The 22,178-nt window shown below is 37.7% G+C and overlaps 1 protein-coding gene across 2 annotated transcripts in view; it reads right to left on the reverse strand.

Moving 5' to 3' along the window:
- The window catches only part of Exoc6b (exocyst complex component 6B), a 472,818-nt gene that overhangs the window by 210,724 nt on the left and 239,916 nt on the right, over window positions 1-22,178 (reverse strand). The window contains exons 15-17 of one of the 2 annotated variants that reach the window (XM_031382365.1): window positions 22,019-22,125; window positions 18,789-18,900; window positions 13,025-13,159 (exon numbers count right to left, since the gene is read on the reverse strand). In XM_031382365.1, the coding sequence (XP_031238225.1) occupies window positions 13,025-13,159; window positions 18,789-18,900; window positions 22,019-22,125 (354 nt within the window). Of the gene's footprint in view, window positions 1-13,024; window positions 13,160-18,788; window positions 18,901-22,018; window positions 22,129-22,178 lie in introns of both variants that reach the window. The other variant, XM_031382364.1, reaches the window with a different exon arrangement.

Consider the following 22,178-nt stretch of genomic DNA (forward strand, 5'->3'; position numbering starts at 1 on the left):
ATCACTTCTTTACATATATTCACTGTTTCCCTCACTCTTCTGAGAGGAAGGCTGAATGATCTGCAAAAAAAGCTATTCTTTTTCTCCACTAGATAAGGAAAATCTATTCACACACACCCTGTAGTCTATTTCCTTTTATTTTCTCATTTCTGTTAAAAAGTAAATTTACTCTAAGAATTTGACTCCCCTTTTTCTCTTTGTGTGACTCCAAAAAGGCTCCTTTACATATTCCCAAGCTTCCTCCATCCTCTAGTTCCTTCAGCTGCTGGTAAACATGCCTAGGTTGTAACTTAATAAGCTCTCACTGGTGACTTTGAAAGCCCTATGCATTCTTCACCATAAGGCTTGTTCAAGGCTAATATACCTGTGCCATGAAATATGTTCTATTCAGCACAATCCTGAAAGAGATACCAAAACAGCACTGAACAGTGCCGACATCACATGCAATTGTGTTGCCCTGTGTAAGAGATTCATTTACACACTACTTTACTAAAGGCTCTAGGAAAATTGTTGAACTTGTTTTTCTAGGAAAATGAAAATGCATTATAGACAAACCAATCAGGATACTAATACTAAAAAATGCAATAAACAACTTGCTACCACATCTGATACTCATCTTCCAGTCTGAGCTGGTTTCATTTCTACTGAACACTCTACCTTAATAATCTCCCTCTCACAACCTTCACTGTATGTCTCACCCATGGCTTGTAGTCACTCTAGTCTCAAATCATCTCAATTTCTCTCAGTAATTTAATTATTTTCTATGGTTTCTGGGTCTGTCTTCAACACAGATCTACTCAAAATACATTCTACTTCATGGTCTATGAATCTGATTGCTTCACGGGCACCTCTGACCCACAGTCATGTTGAAAGCATAAGGCTGAGATGTGGACTTGGAATTTTCCATACTACTCACCTGTTCTTTTCAGACCAAGGCAGAAATCTAAAAGCCATAACTGGAATCATTGCTTGAAGGTCAAAGTTCTGTAACTTCCAACTGTTAAATGTCTTTAACTTATTATCCTTTTCTATATTTTCTCTTACTTAAATTATGCATTATTTTGAGTTTATAGTATAGCCAAAGATGGTATTGACTTACAAGAAGAATGCTTTCAAATTTATTAAATGACACTATCATACATATTTGTCATCTTTAACATGGTATGCTGGATGTGGAGAGGACATAGAGAGTGCAGTAACGTAATGAGCAAATGGCATACCCAAGCAAGCGCAGAATGGTAAACGTTACCTTAAATATTTGTTATTATTGTGGTGAAAACTTCAAAAACAGGTCCTTCCAGAAGTTTTCAAGATACAATACATTTATTACTTATAGCTACCTGTTATAGAATGAGCTCTTGAACTGCTTAAAACTTTTGTGTGCTTTAACCAAAATGTCTTAACCACTATCAAAGTTCTCAGTGGCCATGTTCTGCTTTACTTATGTGAATTAAATATTTTTAGATTCAATATGGAATTAAGATCATGTAATATTTGTTTATCTATGTTTATTTCACTTAACACAATATCTTCTAGGACTATCCAAGATACTACAAATCATAAGAATGGCTTTTTCATAAGGCAATATATACTTTTCAATTGTGTTTCCACACCACATTTCATGCATCCACTGGTGATTGGTGGGTTGACTCCTTATCTTGGCTATGGAGGCCAGGTATGCAAGAATACACAACATAGTTACTAAAGCATACAGGGTTTCGACTTTTAATTCTTAAGGATCTTCTACAATGCTTTTCCCTAATAGCTAATCTTTACTTTTGTATGTATTCTCTTCATTTACATTATTTATAATATGTATTCGACCAGGTAAAAGGGGATATCTCACTGTATTTTGATTTGCATTTCTCTTGTGATAGCAAGGTTCAGCAATTTGTCATATGTCTGTTAGCCATCTGTATGTCTTAATGAAATTCCTTAGATCATTTTTAAATTGGTCCATTAGTTTTATTTGAGAACTGATGCCTTCATTAGAACTATGTTCTCTCAGTACTTTGGGCAGTCTCTTGCCTCTGGAGACTTTCTGTATTGCTTAGGAAGACTATCTTTAGTTTGGTGCAACCTCTTTTATTTTAAATTTTCTTGCCTGTACTTTTATGGTCACTCCTAAAACCTCTGCACAAGACAGGGCTACTTTGATTTCTTCTAACTGTTTTATAGTTTCAGGCATGTTAGTTATTAGCTTTAAATCAGTTTTAAAATTTGAACCCAGAGCTCACCGACTAATAGGCTGTCTAGCCAACAAAACCCAGAGATGTGACTGTCTGTGGTGCTGTTACGGTAGAGTTCACCTGCACATCATCACTCTCCGCTGTGATGAAGGTGCTGGGCTTCTGAACTCAGATCGCAGTTGTGCAGCCGGTGCCATGCCCAGTTGCACCTTTTTCATAATATCAGCTGCCTGGAAATAGGCAGTATGCAGCCCTTTTGGATTTGCTTCTCTCGTTTTGCACATCTTTTTGTGTATCAAGAGTTCTTTCCTTTTCAACACTAAATGCTGCTTTATTAGATAAGTCTATCAAGTTTGCACAGTCACTTGATTTTGTGGTTGCATATAAGTTTTGGCAATCATGGAAAAGACTGTAATAGCCATTAGGTTTCTGCATATTGTTGCCGAAATAGTTTCAACACAATCAAGTAATATTAAGCAGGTGCTATAGCTGCAGCTCATATCAAGACTGTTTAGCTTTGTAAACTGGAAAAAAAAAAGTCTTCCAAAAGGATCACATAGGTTGCCATTATGAGAATTTGATGTTGCTAGGTGTATAAGGTATTTCACAGTATTTAAACTTATAATTTCCTAATGGCACAGTACAGAATATCTTCTCAGATTAATATTGGCATCTGGAGATCGTCTTTAGTGATGAATTTGTTCATGACATTTGCTTATTTCAATGTGTTTTTAAAGATTGATTTATTTTGTATACCTATCTGTCTGTCTGTATACAGGTACATATATTCACCATGAATGAGCTGTTACTGTGGAACCCAGAAGAGGGTGTCAGTCCCCTGGAATCCTAAGGGAATGAAACCCAGGTCCCCTCCAAGAAGAGCAAATGTTCTTAACTCCTAAGCCATTTCTCCAGTACACTTAGTGGATGTCTTTGTTTTTATTTGCCTATGTTTCATTATTTCTTTACTAAGAACTTGTGTTGTCTTTTCCTCTAAACAGTGTCTTTCTCAGAACAAATATTTAGTAGTTTTATGTTAGTCTTATTTTGAGATGGCAGGAACATAAAGGCAGTCTCACACTCACTATGGAACCCAAGATAGCCTGAAGCTCACAGCCATTCTCTTGCATTGGCTTCTGGAATGCTGTGATTATGTGCATGCACTTGTAAATCCAGTTTAAAAGTTTTCATTATTAGTGAAATCTAATTTATCTTTTATTGTATCTAGAAAAGTTGTTAAATGTGTGACTGCAAAGAAGGCTCTATACTGGCTGATCTCCCAGAGGATACGAGTTGGTTTGCAGTACCCACAACCATCTTTAACCCCAGCTCCTGGGAACCTGCCACTCTCTTCTAGCCCCCAAAGGCATACACATCTGTGTGGCATTAATTCACATAGAAACACACACACACAGTGAGACACACACATGCACGTGTTCGAGCACGCGCGCGCGCACACACACACACACACACACACACTTATAAATAAAACTAATCAAAATAAAACTGTAAGAAAAAAGCCACTGCCAAATGCAAGGACACCTATGTTTTCTCTAAAACTATCTGCAATGGGAATAGTGCATTTTATGTTCAAACATTACATTTTCAGGTAATGTTAATGATAGATGTAAATTCAGCATCTGAGACGCATATAGTTTTTGCTGTTTTCACAGATGCCCAGGATTGTTCGGTGAAAAGGAAATTCCACTCCATTCTCTATTACATTGTCTTTTATCTTTCTTTTTTTTTCGTTGTCTTTTTTTTTAATTTATTTTTTATTAGATATTTTCTTTATTTACATGTCATACAGTATCTCCTTTCCTAGTTTCCCCTCCAAAAACAAAACAAAACAAAACAGAAAACAACAACAAGAACAAACCCCTGGTCCCTCCCTCCTCCCCCACACCCCTTCTTACCACCCCAACCACTCCTGCTTACTGGCCCTGGCATTTCCCTACACTGGGGCATAGAGCCTTCACAGGGCCAAGGGCCTCTCCTCCCATTGATGACTAACTTGGTCATCATCTACTATACATATGCTGCTGGAGCCATTGGTCCCACCATGTGTACTCTTTGGTTGGTGGTTTAGTTCCTGGGAGCTCTGAGGGTACTAGTTAGTTCATATTGTTGTTCGTCTTAAGGGGCTGCAAACCCAGGTGACAGCAGATGCTGGGGAGGTTGTGGAGAAAGAGGAACACTCCTTCATTGTTGGTGGGATTGCAAGCTAGTACAACCACTCTGGAAATCAGTTTGGCAGTTCCTCCGGAAATTGGACATAGTACCACCAGAGGACCCAGCTATACCACTCCTGAGCATATACCCAGAAAATGCTCCAACATGTAATAAAGACACATGCTCCACCATGTTCATAGCAGCCTTATTTATGATAGCCAGAAACTGGAAACAAGCCAGATGTCCCTCAACAGAAGAATAGATACAGAAATTGTATTACATATATACAATGGAGTACTACTTAGCCATTAAAAATAATGAACTTATGAAATTCTTAGGAAAATGGATGGATCTGGAGAATATTATCCTGAGTATATAACCCAGTCACAAAAGAACACACATGGCATGTACTCTCAGATAAGTGGATATTAGCCCAGAAGATCGGAATACACAAAGTACAATCCACAAACCACAAGAAACTCAAGAAGAAGGAAGACCAAAATGTGGATACTCCATTCCTTTTTAAAAGGGGGAACAAAATACCCATGGAAGGAGTTGGAGAGACTAACTATGGAGCAGAGACTGAAGGAAGGACAATCCAGCCTGATATAGCTGTTTCCTGAGAGGCTCTCACATACCCAACTAATACAGAAGTTGAAGCTCACAGCCATCCATTGAACTGAGTACAGGGTCCCCAATGAAGGAGCTAGAGAAAGGAGCTGAAGGATTTGCACCCCCTTAGGAGGAACAACAATATGAACTAACTAGTACCCTCAGAGCTCCCAGGGACTAAAACTCCAACCAAAGAGTACACATGGGGGGATTCATGGCTCTAGCAGCATGTATATAGCAGAGTATGGTCAAGCAGGTCATCAATGGGAGAAGAGGACCTTGGCCCTGGGGAAGGTTCTATGCCCCAGTGTAGGGGAATGCCAGGGCCAGTAAGCAGAAGGGGGTGGGATGGTAAGCAGGGGGAGGGGAAGGAAACAGTGGATTGTTTTAGTTTGGGGGTGGTTTTTTTTTTCTTATTTTACTTTCTTTTTCTTTTTCTTTTTTCTTTTTTTCTTTTTTTCTTTCTTTTTTTTTTTTTTTTTTTTTTTTTTTTGAGGAGAACCTGGGGAAGGAGATATTGTAAATAAAAAACATCTAATAAAAAAAAATCCTCATTAAAAAAAAAAAGAGAAACCAAGAAAGACAGATAACATTGTCCTCACTCATATAAATAGAAAAGTACTTAGATCATTGGTATCTTTCATCAGAGTTTTATAGTTTTCATCATATAGGAATTATATTTTGTTACACTAATAATTAAGTACTATAGTTTTACTTCTGGTTATTAATATAAATAGAATTGTGGTTGTTGTTTTTCAAACTCTAGTTGGTCACTACAAATATGAAGAAAAGGAAATGGCTTTTATGCTAACCTGTATCCTGAACCTTAATGTAATCAGTTCTTTTCATTGCTCTGTTATTTCCCTAAGACTTTCTACAGCCACTTGTGTTATTTAGCAACAGCTTTCTTTCTTCCTTCCCTCTCCACACAGCTCTCCTTGTTTTGTACTGCTAGATGCTGGAGAGAAGTGGGAAAGGAGGGAAGCTCTGCTTTCTTGTTCATGATCTTAGCGGGAAAGCATCTGGCTTCTCACCATTAAATGTGCCGATGTTTGTGTGAGTTTTATAGATATTTCTAATAAGGTAGAAGAAGTATCCCCATCTCTGTCTTGATTTTTGCTTGTTGACAATTTAGCTTAAATGAGTTTTTCTTCACCTACTAATATAGCTTTTCTTTTGGGTCTGTTTGATATGATGACTTTCACTGAATGCTGTCAGAGTGTGAATCCATATTTGTGGACCTACAAGAAGTAGCCCTTATCCACAACACACTTGCTAGTTTATGAAGGTTTTGTTCATGTTTGTGACAACTGGACCTCACAAAATGACACTGATAGGATTTTTCTTCTATAACTTTCTAGAAACACATTAGAAAAAATGGATATAACATCATGCTTAATTTTTCACAGAACTCACCAGTGAGCCCATTTCATCAGCTATGTTCAATATTACATGGCTATCAATTATTTACCCAGTTTCTATAAAAGGTAAAGATATTCAGATTATCTACATAGCCAAATATGAGTAATGATAGACCATTCATAATACAGATCTTCTCCAAGCCTCATGTTAACGGTTTGGTCCTCAATCTTGAGGAATACTGGGGAAAGGTAGGATCTTGAGGAGATGGAGTTACTGAGAAGAAATTACATCACTGGATACATATATTTTGAAAAGGAAAAGAAGACCCTGGATCCTTCCTGAATCATTTTTATTTTCTTTCTGGCCACACTGGAGCAGGCAGCCTCTTCCCCAAATTCTTGTACTCTGTATATGTATTGTGCCAGGCCACAAGGGCAAAGCACTTAAGCCAATGGATTAAGGACTGAAACCTCCCAAACTATAAGCTAAAATAAACTTCTTTTGACAACAGGGAGATTGCAGTTAGGAGCACTTGTTACTTTTCATGAGAACCAGAGTTCATTTCAAGAACCATGCCAGGCAGATCTGTAACTCCACCTCCAGGGACTCCAGTGCTCTCCTCCGGACTATGAGGATATGTGCATCTATCATTAACATTACCTGAAAATGGAATGTCTGAACATAAAATGCACTACTCCCATTGTAGATAGCTTTAGACGAAACATAGGTGTCCTTGCATTTGGCAGTGGCTTTTTTTCTTACAGTTTTATTTTGATTATTATTTATTATAATCAAAATAAATATGCATATATATATACATATATATACATATATATACACACACACAGATACAAATTAAAGACATAATTTTTCTCTCTTTTGATTGTTGTAGTTTGTTGTTTTAATTGTATTTTTATACCAGTTCTCATGAAGCCCACTCTAGCCTTAAACCCACCATGTCACAAAGGGTGACCTGCAGATCTTCACCTTTCTTGTTTCTACTTCTTGGTGCTGGGACTAAGGATGTACACCAAGCTGTCCCACTTTAATTCTTGTAAGATGATTATATCAGGTATTTTGTGGTAATAATAAAAAGCTGGATGTGATGGTTTGTATATGCTTGGCCCAGGGAGTTCCACTATAAGAAGGTAGGTGTGATCTTGTTTAAGTAGGTGCATCACTGTGGGCATGGGCTTTATGACCCTCTTCCTATCTACCTGGAAGACAGTCTTCCACTAGCAGCCTTCAGATGAAGATGTAGAACTCTCAGCTCTTCCTGAAACATGCCTGCCTAGATGCTGCCATTTTCCCACCTTGATGATGATGATGGACAGAACCTCTGAATCTGTAAGCCATCCTCAATTAAATATTGTCCTTTATAAGACTTGCCTTGTTCATGGTATCTGTTCACAGCAGTAAAACCCCAACTAAGACACTGGCTAAAACAGTTTTCCCTCAGAAAGTAATCTATATTTTGTGTCAATTTTCAAAATAATTCCTTTTAATATACCTTTATTATTTTCTTAAGGAAAAATGGGTAAGATAAGTAGTATCATTAGCAATTTTGGTTTTTTTTTTTTCCTACTTACCTCTTGGTTAGCCTGATTCAAAATTATTTTATTTCATTTTTGGCAAAGGTCAACTTTTGATTTCACTTATTTCCAATACTGATTTTCATATTTATTTGCTTCCGATTTCATTTTTATGGTCTATTTGTTTAGCTTGTATTAGATAGATTTAACAAGTTCTTCTTTTTCAAATAAATTCTTAAAGTTCCAATTGTCCTTACAAACCATACTTTCATTGTATCATGCAAGTTTTGGTGATATACAACTTCACTTTACCTTCAACTACAATATTTTAAAATTACATTTATGAATTTTTCTGTAACCACTTTTTTGGAATATGTTCATTAATTTTCAAATATTTAGGAGTTTTCCAACTATACTTGATTACCATTAATTGGCTTGATTCTATGTTTTAAGAGTGAGTTTAGTTTTGATTTCTACATCACTGGTTTTTACTAATGTGTGTTTGAGGGTCTTGTTCAGAGCTCTGTGTGAGCTTAGGAGTAATTAGTGTTCTGGTCATGCTAGACAACATTCCCTATTAATGTTAGTTATTCAGCTAGTTGATGGTGCCATTGAGTTCAATGGTAACCATACTTACTTCTGTTTCCTGAACTTCTAACTTACAAATATGAATTTATTATAAACTAATATCCACACAGAAAATATTCACTCATAACTCTCCAAAAACTTACATCTCTCTCATTAGCTGTTTGAAAGCAAGAGATAGTTTTAAGTAACTTTCTAGCACTAGTCAAGTATGTATATTAAACTTATCATTGCTCAAATCTCTTATTCTCTTCTCTGTAGGAACAAAAGATATTCTTTGATGTTTCATAGTACTAGAGGGTGGCATGGAAGTAGCTAAGGGAGGAAAGCAATCAGTACATACCCAACAATGACACCTATGAACCAAGGCTATATTCAAGATGGCAAGGTCTTCCTAAAGATGAAATATTGCCTGTAACTAACAACTGTATAATTGGACTTAAGGCCTACTAAACAGGAGCAAAATCATGCATGATATTGTGAACACAACCAACTATACGTTGCTAGAATGATTATAAATCTTGGATGAGAACTTACTACTACTACCATTTTATTAAACCACTATTAATCCATAACTATATTCTAAATACATATCCCTATACCTACAGATAAGTGTAGCTCACATTCCTCATCAAAAAGCTTAATTTTTGCAATAGGAGACCATTACAAAAGTCTGCAACTAGTCAAAATGCAGAGAACTGGCCATAGAGTCCCCAACCCCAAGTCCTGCTAAAGCTCAGGGAGAGGGAGGAGGCAGAAAGATTCTAAGAACCAGAAGACCAGGAACTTAGCTGTGACTAATGTGCCTTCCTCTTTATGGCATGGAAGGTATATCCATGATATCTCAACAAAATGGCTGCCTAAACAAGACCTGAATAATTCTAACACTACCTGACAGCCCGCTGCTTTGGGGGTAAATTTCATGGGCCCAACCCCTAACTCCAAACCCTAACCTCAACAAACAACTAGCAACTGCTAAGAGAGAATTACTCTTCCGTAGGGATGAGCCTTCTAAGTGGTTATCAAAAACCAAGTGGTCAACCCTAGAAACATACACATGTAGACAACACTAAACAGATTCAGCATGATAAGCATTTCTGTGTGTGTGTGTGTGTGTGTGTGTGTGTGTGTGTGGGTGTGTGTGTGGGTGTGGGTGTGTACGTGTGCACACGCGTGCTTGTGTGTGTGCAAGTGTGTGTGCATGTATGTGTGCATATGTGCAACAATAGCTAAAGAAGAGGAGGCCATGAATTTAGAGGTGGGCTGCATATAGGAGAGACAGGAGGGAGGAAAATGAAGGGGAAATGATATAATTATATTTTCATTAAAATTTTAAAAAGACATTATCTTTCTCAGTGACTATTACTACTATTCAAGAGTTCACTCAGTTCAAAAATTGTAGAATTATCTTTGGTTACTTTCTTTCTTTTAAAAACCTGTTATTTCTGTCTTCAAGCCATTTCCCTACTTCTAAGTCTACCACTCCACATGAGCATTATTGTTCACATGGACTACTTCAATGGCCTCCACACTTACTAATTTACACTGACATAACAACCATTATTACATTCAAAGATGAGAGCACTACACCACATCCCCAAATTAAAAACTTCATACCAAAATTCAGAATAAGAACTACGGTATGTATTATGTCCTATGGGGGCAGACATTGACTGGCCTCTAACCACAGGAACTCTTCATACTTCTACCAGTGATTGATACAACACTGCTAAGTAGACCCCTTACCATGCCTGAACGTGCTCAAATCCATTGTCTTACTATCCCCTTTAGTAGGATGCACATCTACAGAAATCTAAAGGATTCCGGGTTTGAACATGATTTCAGGTCATCACCCCAGCCCCACACCCCAGTTCATGGCTCTAGCAAATCTTCTTATCAGCTATAAGTTCATTAGTATATTAGCTTCGTAAAACCAAGAGAAACTTATTTTGTTCAGTCTTATAAGACTACCAGATACACACCAGCTTTATTAAACTTGCTAGCTAGACAATGGATTGAAGTCATCTAGTGCACTACACCTTTTTACAGAACCTGGTAGTCTTTGTGTCCCTGGGCCCAAGAAACTCTAGGTTAACAGACTATTTCTTTCTCTGACACACCAGACTGTCACACAGGAGATGTAGAAATAGTACTTATGATGAAGGGAACTAGTAAATAGCGTTGGTCTCTATTTTTAAAAAGACAGAGGAACCTTATGAGCAGAGAAAGCCAAACATGCCAGCTGGATTATGTCACTCATGGCAGAAGAAACAAGAGGGAACTCTGTCAGAAAACACCTTGAAGACCTTCTGAATGTGTCTGCCTCTTTTCCAGCATAAAGGTTTCCATCTACAAGGGAAAGGTTTCAGGAAACAGTAGCTTAGGAAAACACACAACATGGAGCTTTCCTAGCTGCCCTGTTTACACTGAATTCTGGTAAAAATAAGCTTTCAGCATGCTTTGAGGAATCAATGTTTCCCATCAAAAGCAAACATGACCTTTAATGTCCCCTGCGCTATTCCTCCACTCAGCATCTAAGAGGCTGGCTGCTCAGCACCCGGGCTTTCAACCTGCTCTCAATTCCCTCAGCCTTCTCAATGCTAGAGCAAGCTGGACATGGGAGCTCACATATGTACTCCCAGCATTCAGAACATAGTGGTGATAAAATTACCTACAGTCTGAGGCCAGCCTGGACTCCACAGGGAGTTTTAGGATAACACACTATCTCAAAAACAAATCAAAACTTCCTTTCTAAATAAAACCCAGAACAACACAGTGCCATGCATACTTAAAAATAACAAATTTCAAAACATAATGGGAAAAAGCCATTGAATTTTTACAAATGGGACAAGTTGAGGAGAGAGAATTAGTTGATCCAGCATATTCTCCATCTGGAAGACAGTCTACTGAATCTCATAATGTAATTTAGCAATACTTTATTCTCTGCCTAACACTGAATGATAGTTACTCCTGTATATTCTTTGAAACAAATTTTAGTTTTCACAGTACAGCAAAAACTTATTTTTCCAATGATGTCACTATCTACATTCTAAGAACACTGTCATGTAAGAACAGTTTTGATTCTTACTACAATGTCTGGGTCACTCTGAAGTTCAGAGAGCTTATCACATTTCCATACTCCCTCTGGAGGCCTCTTTATTAGCTGAATCTCTCCTAAAAATGCATCAGTATTAATGTCATCAGTGTTCTGTGCCTCCAGGTTCCTTATGTCTGAATTAAACTAAAAGCAGTTTGAAACTATTCAAAATAACAAACAGGGCTCATACTGAAGTTGTGCATAATTACAATCTTGCCATTATTCCCTAAGCAATACAGTGTGACGATACCATCATTTACATTGTCAAAGTATTGTAAGTAATATAGAGATGATCCAAGTTTCTGGGAGGACATGTGACGATTAGCTGTGAGGACTGTGAAACCAACTGCCCATGGTATCATGGCTGCTATAATCAGACATTAATAAACAATATAAAAGGAACAGCATGAACTGAGTGTGATAGGAAATGAATGTCCTTGAGTAATCTTATTGGTGATGTGAAGCATGCTAAGGCCCTTGGTCTGTCATAGAGATGGAAGGAATGGGTTACCTTCAATACTGCACATACTTCTTACAGTAGCAAACAGTTAAGTTCTTCTAAAAGCCTCTCTCTCACACACTGTAATCACCAAATAGATCAAATCTGATTTCTTCTTTGGTGGTTATTTTTAAGAGATAGCACCAACAAACAGAAAGGATAAAGGGTAAGAAGAGGGAAACACCAAGGGACATAAGTCATGGTTGAAACTCGTGTCTAATTGTCACCATTTTTGGATTTTTGAGTGTCATAGAACATGTTTTAAAACTAAAACAATCACATAACAACAAAACTCAAACCATGCCTGGTGTGTGTGGTACTGTCCTTTAACCCCAGCTACTCAAAAGGAGGAGGCAAGCAGAATCTCTGTGAGTTTGAAGCCAGCCTGGTCTATATAAAATTCCAGATAAGCCAGAGCAACACAACCAGCCTGGTCTCCACTCAGGTTCATTTATATATCAAATTCACTTTTTAAAATTTAAAACTACAATATTTTTCTGATTAATATCCATGAAAATTTTCACATGATTTAAGAGTGGGTGTTGATGCTCCAGAAACTCATCTACCACTAATCTTTCCTTTGTTCTGTAAAGATGTCATTTTCTCTGAAAGAGAAAAATTGTGCTGTGGGCTTATAATTAAAAAATAGCCAACTATTAGGGGTAAGGATTTGTCACTAAAACTTAAGATTTAAGAAGCAAGACATGGAGAGAAGAGCTACCAAATCAGCATTACAGTTAATACTCACGTCAAGTTAACCACACCGCCCTAATAATGTTGGAATTTTGCGGCTGTCTTGAACACATATCAACCTCATGTTCAAATTCGTTTTCTAGTAACATGGAGACCAAACCAAACTCTCCCTCACTCTCAAGAGCATGTCATAAATCATGCTGTGGCAACAAAGCCACTGCGGAAATGGCTCAGACTACGTCCATGCACTGTCAAGGACATGTCCTTGCTGATGTGTTCTCACCTTGAAAGTTGTGGTACCATAAAGCTTGGTAGTATGGACCGTCTCGGGAAGAACATTAGTGATATTGGTGATGAATTCCTCCAGGTATTTACATGACTTCTCCAAGTGTGTTGTATTGATGATAATCTGGACAAGCTAGAAAACAGTAAGTACATGCAATACTCATTCAGGCATTCACCCATGGATGATGGCTCAAAATATACCTGAGCTGTCAGCAGGATGCTCCATAGGCTAAAGGAAGCCCCCCAAAGGAAAATACCCCAAACCTCCAAGGGACATCTATTTCCCCATTTAAAGTGACACTTGTAAATATATTCATTTATTTTAAAAAAAAAGGGGGGTGAACTGAAGTGGTGGTGGCACACACCTTTGAGCCAGCACTCAGAGTCAGAGGCAGGTGGATCTGTGAGTTGGAGGCCAGCCTGGTATAAAGAGACAGAGCTGAACAGACAAACCCTATCTGAAAAACAAAACAAAACAAAACCAAAGCTACTAGTATTAATCATAGGCTCAACAGAAGAAACATAATTGTCAAATAAATCAAATGAGTAAACATTTAGTAAGACAAAAAGCAAAGTTGAAAAAGCAGAAGATATTTTAGAATTAGGCCTGAAGAACACAGACATGCTATCCTTGATGGTGAAACTCCCTTAGTTCCTAAAAGAAAGAACTTGAACACAGAAGGTAGAGAAAACAAAATCCTTGCTCCTGACAAAAGTTTTCCCAATGTTATCAGTATGTTTGCTCAGATGGAAAACACACATAGTAACTTCTAAGACAGAAAGTCACTATGGACATTACATACTTTGTTATTATTAGTTTCCCTCTTCTTATACAAAAGGTCCTTAAAAATATTCTCTTTCTAGAGCTATAGGTATGGCTCAGTGGTGGGGAATATGCTTGCAATCCTGCTTCTCTTTCAAAGAACAAAAATCATACTAACATAAAAATCATCTAAATCAAATCTTTCTTCTAAAAATTTTATTAAATTGTTTGAATTTCACACAATTACATCATTTCAATCCCATCATCCCCTTCTTTAACTGGAACCCTTCCTTCCAAGAAGCTCCTGCCTGCTTCCACATCTTCTGTCTGTGACCCTCTGAGTTAGTATTTCTTGCCAGGTTAGGTGGGAGGTAATTTACTGGAGCAAGGGGCAACTTATTGGTATTTACATCACTAAAGAAAATGGCACCCCTCCCCTGAAAATATTAGCTTCCAATGGTCCCTCAGGAAAGATGAAAGGAATAAAAGGTGGATAGTGGCAAGGTTGTCCTCATGTAAAAGTCAGAAATGGAGGGGAGTTAAATTGGAGAACTGGAGACTTTCATTTTAAAATAAGCATTACCTATAAGGAATACATTCTGTCTATCAAATGCAATTCTAATAATAGGAGGAATCATGTCATGCTATAGAAATTTAAAAAAAAAAAAACAAGTGGCAGTCAAAAAGAAAATTGTTCTGTTTTGCAGGATTTTGGCAGTTTAAAAAAAAATGTAAAAAGAAGGCGGCTATGCTGGGCACAGTAGTAATTTATCATGACTTTAAAAAGATCTGTCAACACAAGAGATCACCATGAATTGCATGAGTGGGCTGTCAGTCACTCCATAAGTGTTTCACTGCCAAGCACAGAATAGACTATTAAAACATTCCAGGATTATAACACATGCCATGTCACTTTCAGAGGAAATACTGCCTGTTACCGAAGGCTGATGAGCTCCACTCCTGAACAACAGCATCAAAAACCCTTGTAAGGGAGAGAGAGGCATTGGAGGGTAGCTTTGAACTAAGGATGAAACGAAGCAGTCGGAGATACAGACTGCCATCAGAGTTGGAGCTCCTTCCATGGTATCATTAAACCCAACTCACATTCCAAACTATCCTAGACACTGTTTCAAGGACACAGAATTAACAATAGATTAGATAATCACTATTTCTGATATAAAGTCCTATGCGAGCAATCTAGCAAAGAAAAACATTATGGTGTAAACAGCAACTCTTACAATAAAATGACAGAAGTCACTTTAGAAATAATCAATCAGCCTGGCGGTGGTGGCGCACGCCTGTAATCCCAGCCCTTGGGAGGCAGAGGCAGGCATATTTCTGAGTTCGAGGTCAGCCTGGTCTACAGAGTGAGTTCCAAGACAGCCAGGGCTACATGGAGAAACCCTGTCTCGAAACCGCCCCCTCCCAAAAAAAAAGAAGAAAGAAGGAAAGAAAGAAGGAGAGAAAGAAAGAAAGAAAGAAAGAAAGAAAGAAAGAAAGAAAGAAAGAAAAAAGAAAAAGAGAAAGAAAGAAAGAAGGAAGGAAATCAGTCAGGAGCCTCAAGCATGAAACCTAAGAATTTGGATCTAGCCTTGACTACATAGCAAAGCCCTATCTCCAAAAACAAACACACAACAATAAACAAAAAAACAAAAATAAAAAAAAACCCACCACCACCACCAACAACAAAACTTTACTCAAAGAAAATAAATAAACAAATCAAATCCCACTAGGAGCAAGAAGTTTTTCCATTTATCCTTGCTGGTATAAGAATAAGTATGAGAGAGTGTCCTGTGGGGACCACAGTCATACAGTCACAGAGTGCCCTGTGGGGATCACTGCCCCAGATCTCCCTACACGTCCCCAAGGGACCCAAGGGACTACGTCAGGTACTCTATTCTGTACAACTTCAGAAAAGAAATGTGGCCATGCACTTAAACAACATCAGCCCAACAGTCAAACAGGTTTGGTTCCCAACTATAAATTACTATGAGCATCTATTTCTCTTAGATCTGCTTTTGTCTTGTTTCCAGAAGCAGAGAATTTACCACTCAGAAATTTCTTATGTTGACCCAAAGCTAGAAGGTGAGAAGTTGCATAGTTTGATGATGGCTCCCAGTTGCAAAATCTGTAATGTGACAAAAAACCAAAAGCAACAGCAACACTAGTCTCACTCATAAAAATGAACTAACCTAAGACTATAAGGGATTTTATCTCTTTCATCCCAGCAGGTTCAAAAAGCTTTATCCACTATTTACTTTATGCATTTCCAAGACCAAAACAACTAAAATACCAGAATAAATGGACTACTAGTTCCAATTTCCAAGGTGTCATTCAAATTTTTGTCTTGAATATAAAGTATCTTATCATAACTAATGTGAGCACTATGCCTGTTGTTGGGAACAGGGGTGGGAGATATATGCTGTATGAGACACAACAGGATGCAGCTATCAAGTTTTATGTATAAATGACAAAAAAAAAAAAAGCAGCAGCTGTTGCTTTGGGTCTGCTAGGTGTTGCTACAGTCACAGCTCCAAGTCAGTATGTTAGCTATGACACAGAAGCACACCTGTGGGTCTACTACCTTACATGGCCATCATTTCTGCCAGGACAGTTACAGTATTTTAAATTAATTAATTTTGAAAATGTACCCATCCTGGAAGGAAGAAAGATACTCTAAAGGGAGACACTTGTATCTTCCTTTTGGCTATCAGACTATTCAGAAAATGGACTTCAAAGAATTAGAATTTCTCCCCAGTAACCATATGCTAGAGAAGAAAAGGGCTGGTACCAGACAGAGGAGTAAGTTGTCTCCTAGAAGGAAAGTTCATGGAATCTGACAACTGCAGACTTCCTACAGGAGAGCCTGGAGCTCAGCAAATACTGGCTTAGTGATGAGCAAGACCACAAGTCACTGGATCTATTTGCTCCTCTTCCCAATGTGGCCACACTGAATCAATCTTTCCTGTCCCTTTGACGGACCCAATGAACATGAGTAGAAGCTTCCTTTGTTAAGGCTGCCAGGACCAGCCTTTGATTCTCATTGTTCCAGTAATGAAAAGAGGAAAGAACAAAGTTTATTTCAGTTTTCCTTTAGAAGAAATCCTTTTTCAATTTTTATCCCAAAACTTATGCTGAACTAATTACTGATGCAAAGCTTAAGATTATTCATGTTCACTGTCTTTTAGCTTAAAACAGAGATATGAACATCAATATGGATACAAAATATAGTACATTCCAAATAATAAATTGCACTGTACTATTTATAATATGTACTCAGTAACTGAGAATAAATCTTGATACCAACACATTTGATATGTCATAGTAGGATATCTTGTTCAAATCATTTGGTTTCTCCTAATTAAAACAGACAAACAACCTACTGCACTGTTTGCATGCCTAGAATGATTAGTAACAACAACCAAAATGTCCTGGTATTCTCTATGGCCCAAACACTATGCTCACTTAATCCTGAAACAATCCAATGAAAGAAGTGACGCCACTGTCCCCATTTAAACATAAAACTCGGTCATTTCCTAAGAACACACTATTGAACAGAGGGGCTGCACTAGAAGCCAGGAAGTCTGGGTAAAGGCACACATGCACAGTCGTCAGTTGCTTTGTCTACAGACCTGAAAGCAGCGTGTCATGCACCTGCTGAGTCAACTAGGTATCACCCATGCTTTGAGACAGCAATGGATAGCAGGAGCTACAACTAAAAGGTAGTATGCAACAAGTGGAAGCGAAGAAGTCATGAGAGCAGCAAGGAAATCCAGAGAGAAAAGAGAACAAGGACAGAGCATAAAGAAAGAGAGGAGCAGTATCACGTGGTCCCAAAGCAAGATAAGGCAGACTGGTGGGTATATCTGAGATAGAGTTTTAAACTCCGAATGGCTGACATGCTGAAGGAGGATGCTGAGCTGTGTATGTTCCTGTCACTTGAGTGCTCTATAACACCAAACCAGTCCTAATCAGAACTATAAAATGTCTACCTCTCTTGGAACAAGATAATTAAATCAATCGATTCTGGGAAAAGAATCATTATGAAGACAGAGTTCACAAAGTATAAACTTCCTCTCCCAATTGAGATTCAGAAAGGAAACAATACAATCTAATGACAGTGGAAGAGTTTCTGACCCCTACTCCCACCTTTCCTTGTTCGGAAGCTACCTGGTTAAGGCAAAAAGCTAGGCCATTTTAAGATGAAGAAAGTCAATCCATGACAATTCCATTCCAAGCAACAGAAAGCAAACACAGAAGAATAAGGAAAGAACCCTAAAGCTATATGGGCTTTCAATTCTTAAAAACTGTTACAAGCATAATTCCATCATAATCATGTCATACTTCATATGACATGATTCTTTATCTCTGTGCAGAGAAAGAAAGACATCTGGCTTACAATTGTCTTTAGTATGGATTGGTACCATTAATCATTTCCTGAATTTCACCATCATCCTTGGCTTTATGCAGTTAGAAATGTTCTTTATTCCTAGAGGAACTGACAGTGAATCTACATTAGCTCTACAAGGAACTCAGCCTTCAGTCTTCCTCCTGAAGAAAAATTTCCCCTAACCTAAACTCACTTTGGACACAGTACCTTCAGTGAATGTAAGGTGAGATGTGACCATGAAATCCTTAGTTCCAAAGAAAAGGAAATCTCATAAATTCCCTAATTTTAGGAATAAGTATCAGTAAGTGAAACCTTCAATGCCACAGTTGTGTGGAAGGACATTTCTCCCTTTACCAGGAGAGGCAGTAAGCCAGTATCTTCCTCTCTACATCCTCAAACATGAATCGCTAGGCTTTTGCTAAGGAAGTAGCACAGTGATAGAGCAGTTTACCAATCATATTCAGAAGACACTGAAACCAATAAAAGCCAAGGAAGTCTAACATGGGCCAAGGAACACAAGTGCTAAGGCCGCTAGCACCAATAACAGAGGCAGGCAAAATGCATGGGCAGGACATCTGGCATGGCCAGCTTCGGTAAGAGCTGCCTTACCTCAGTAAGGCCAATGTTCTTCCTCTTAATGACGTTCTGCAGAGAGTTGCTCAAAGTCCTCGTCAGCAACAGGTTTGTAGACTTACGGATCATGTCATCGACTTCAGTGGAGCTGAAATATAAATGATGAACCCAGTTACAGCCTGGGTAACTAGAGCTGGCAAATGAGCAGACAGCAGCAGTCTTGCAGTAGTAACAGTGGTAGCAGGATGAGCATCAGCAGAGGCAGTAGAGAGGGAGCAGTACACTATACCACCTAACGTGTACTACATGCCAGAAAGTAGTCCAAGTATTTTAACACCTTAAGACTTTGTTCTGTTAAACGTTTAGACTGCTTTCGTTAAAAACAGACTTCTATCTCTAGAACTCTGTCTAGGTTATTTGTTCACATTTGAATACTTTAAAAAGTACAGGCAAACTTGTACTGTTTCAGAAAAGGAGCCATTCTGAAACTGTGGAATGCCATGTTAGATTTAATACTTTCAGTATCAATTATATTTTTACAAACTTATCCAACACACACACATACACACACACATAAACACACCTATAATTGAGTTAAAACTAAAAGAGCAATTAGTTTACATCCTCCTTAACTCTGTTTGTTCATCTTCATCATCATCTAAAATTACCTGCTTAGTCTCCCTTCTACATGTTATATTACACATATGTATTTGTTTGCAAATATGAATGTAACATTATAGTCTATAATCTGCATATAAGGGAGAACATAAGGATTTTTTATAATTTCTGAGATTGAGTGACCTTGCTTTGAAATATAAATGAATAAAATAATCAATAAAAAATTAAGTATTCTAAATAGATCCATTTTTCTGCAATATAGAGATTTTATTTTTCCTTAGAGCTTAATAGTATTATTCTATTTCATATATACTAGGTTTTTATTAACAATTTTTGCATTGACTGACATTCAAGCTGTATTGCATTCTCTTGCAATAGTAAACAAAGCAGCATGGAACATGGATGTATAAATATCTCTGTGATGTCATCACAGAGATAAATAAGGAGTAGATTACTTGGGTTACATGGTGGCTCTGTTTTTTTGATGCAACTTCAAACTGATGTTCATAATGGCTATATTAGTTTACATCCCACCACCAATCCCCTCCAACAGTTATTGCTGGATTTTTGGGTGATAACTATTTAGAAGGCAGTAAGGTGTTATTTCAAAGTAACTTTAATGCTCTCTCTCTTAAGATACTTTTTCTCTCCTGTTTTCAAAGTTGCCTAAGAGATATTCAGCAATTAAGGAACTTACTGAGACAACATAGTCTCCAAACTCTTTTCTTTCTTTTTAGAAAGAAAAAAAAAAAAACAAACAACCCAATATTCTTTACAAAGATTTACTTTGACAATGTGTAGAAAAATAAAGTCTATGTGTGCACTGAACTTTTACTTAAATGTCAGAGTATCATTTTATTATAGGAGACCTTGCTATTAATAAGAACTTTCAAAATAGCTCCATGTCTTTCAACATTGTCTGATGGGAGAGAAACTATTCATTCAGGAAAAATAATTTTTAAAGTTGCATAAGAAATATCCAACTAACATTTCTCTGACTGTGTGACACTTTGTTTGAGAGAACTATTGTTATACACATTACCCGCTTGACAAACTAAGTCTATTCTGAGACAGCTCTAATAGAAGTGATCTCTGGCTCCAGTTACAAGATAAATATATTCTGAGATAGAAGGCAATGTCAACCCAGTAATAAAAGGCAAGTGAAAATTTTCCTCAAGTTGAAGAAATATTTCATTTAAATTGTCAATATAAAACCCACCAAAGGAAGTTTGGAATAAAAAACTTAATAAAGACAGATCAACTCTCAAAACAGAAACAGAGAAAGAGAGAGAGAGAGAAAGAGAGAGAGAGAAAGAGAGAGAGAGAGAAAGAGAGAGAGAGAGAGAGAGAGAGAGAGAGAGAGAGAGAGAGAGAGAGAGAGAGAGAGAGAACACTCTAACATTAAGTAAGAAAAAAGTTTCATTCAAAAACTTGGGAGAAGAAATGTATCTAAATAATTTTCCCACATTATCCCAATATTACCTCCCCACCAAAATAAAAGTAAATGAGTAGAGGCCATTTTGCAATTGGCTTGAAATCATTTCTTGGCAGTAACAAACATAATAAGACCTTACAGATTGACCTCTGACATGAGGTTATCTGATCACTATGGTGTGTGTGGCAGGGAAGGTTGTGAGCCTTCAAACCTGGAGTGAAAGCTATGAAGAAAAAAATGTATTGGTGTTCACCTTTCAAAAGTAATCTGATTTTAAGATGACTTTTCTATAAAACTAATCTTTGTTTTAGATGGGAAAATTAATTGTACCATCTCAAGTTTTATAATTTTAACAAGAACAATAATTAACTGTGTTTGACACTATGTAGGAGGCCAATGCAAGAAGATAAAAAACTTCAAGGCCTGTGGAGGCTACAGATGAGACTCAAAGCTATGCTGAGCAACTCCACCAGATCCTGTCTCAGCATCTAACAAGGGCTGGGGACTAGCTCAAGGGGAGAGCACTTGCCTAGCATACTGGAAGACCTATGTTCAACCTAAAGTAGGTGAACAGTTAATAAAGAAGTGACTTAACCCCACTCCTAAATGTACCTATTTTCAGAAAGGCTTGACACATGATACATTCTGTTCATTGATACATATTGTCAATTTATCAAGTGCAAGTTCAGATACAGTGTTGAGCCTTATCAGCCACTGTTAGTCTAAGAAGTATGGCTGCTGTGCATATCCTGAATTTCTACAGCAGTTACCTTCAACTGGCTGGGTCCTTGGGAAGGTAAAGGCCTTCCTTTTAGCTTTTTAGTGTCTTTACTACTAAGGAGCACCTAACTACATATTTGTTAAAATATATGCAGACTAAACCAATAAATGAGCACACAGACAAAGAAGCCTGTGGTTAAGGCAGACAGAGCAGAGCAACACTAGTGATTCCAAAGACTGTTGTTGCCCCATTCTCACCGTAAGCTTTCATCAAGTAGATGGAATGGTAAAGTGAGTAGGGTAAACCACAATTTCCAGTAACTTCACTGATACTGTTCAAAATGTAGTATATACTTATGACATTCAAAAGCTATTCCTTTTCCCCATAACAGTGCAAGCCTACTCCAAGGACCCAACCTCAGAGCGAGCAAACCCTTCCCAGAGCATGTATTTAGAGTTACAAATCTCAGCACTGGACTGTCTTGTGTTATACCTTAGATGAAGATCTTCTGAGAACTTCAGGCAGGCGTAGATAAATTCTTTAATCTGGTTGTAAACTTTTGGCACAAATTCAGAGAAAGGAAACTTTTTGGGAAATGGCTGCTGTAAATGCAAGAAATTAATGAAAGGAGGTCACTAAATCCATTTCAGAC

Source organism: Mastomys coucha, unplaced genomic scaffold (genome assembly GCF_008632895.1).
Source record: "Mastomys coucha isolate ucsf_1 unplaced genomic scaffold, UCSF_Mcou_1 pScaffold20, whole genome shotgun sequence".
NCBI classification, from domain to species: Eukaryota; Metazoa; Chordata; class Mammalia; order Rodentia; family Muridae; genus Mastomys; species Mastomys coucha.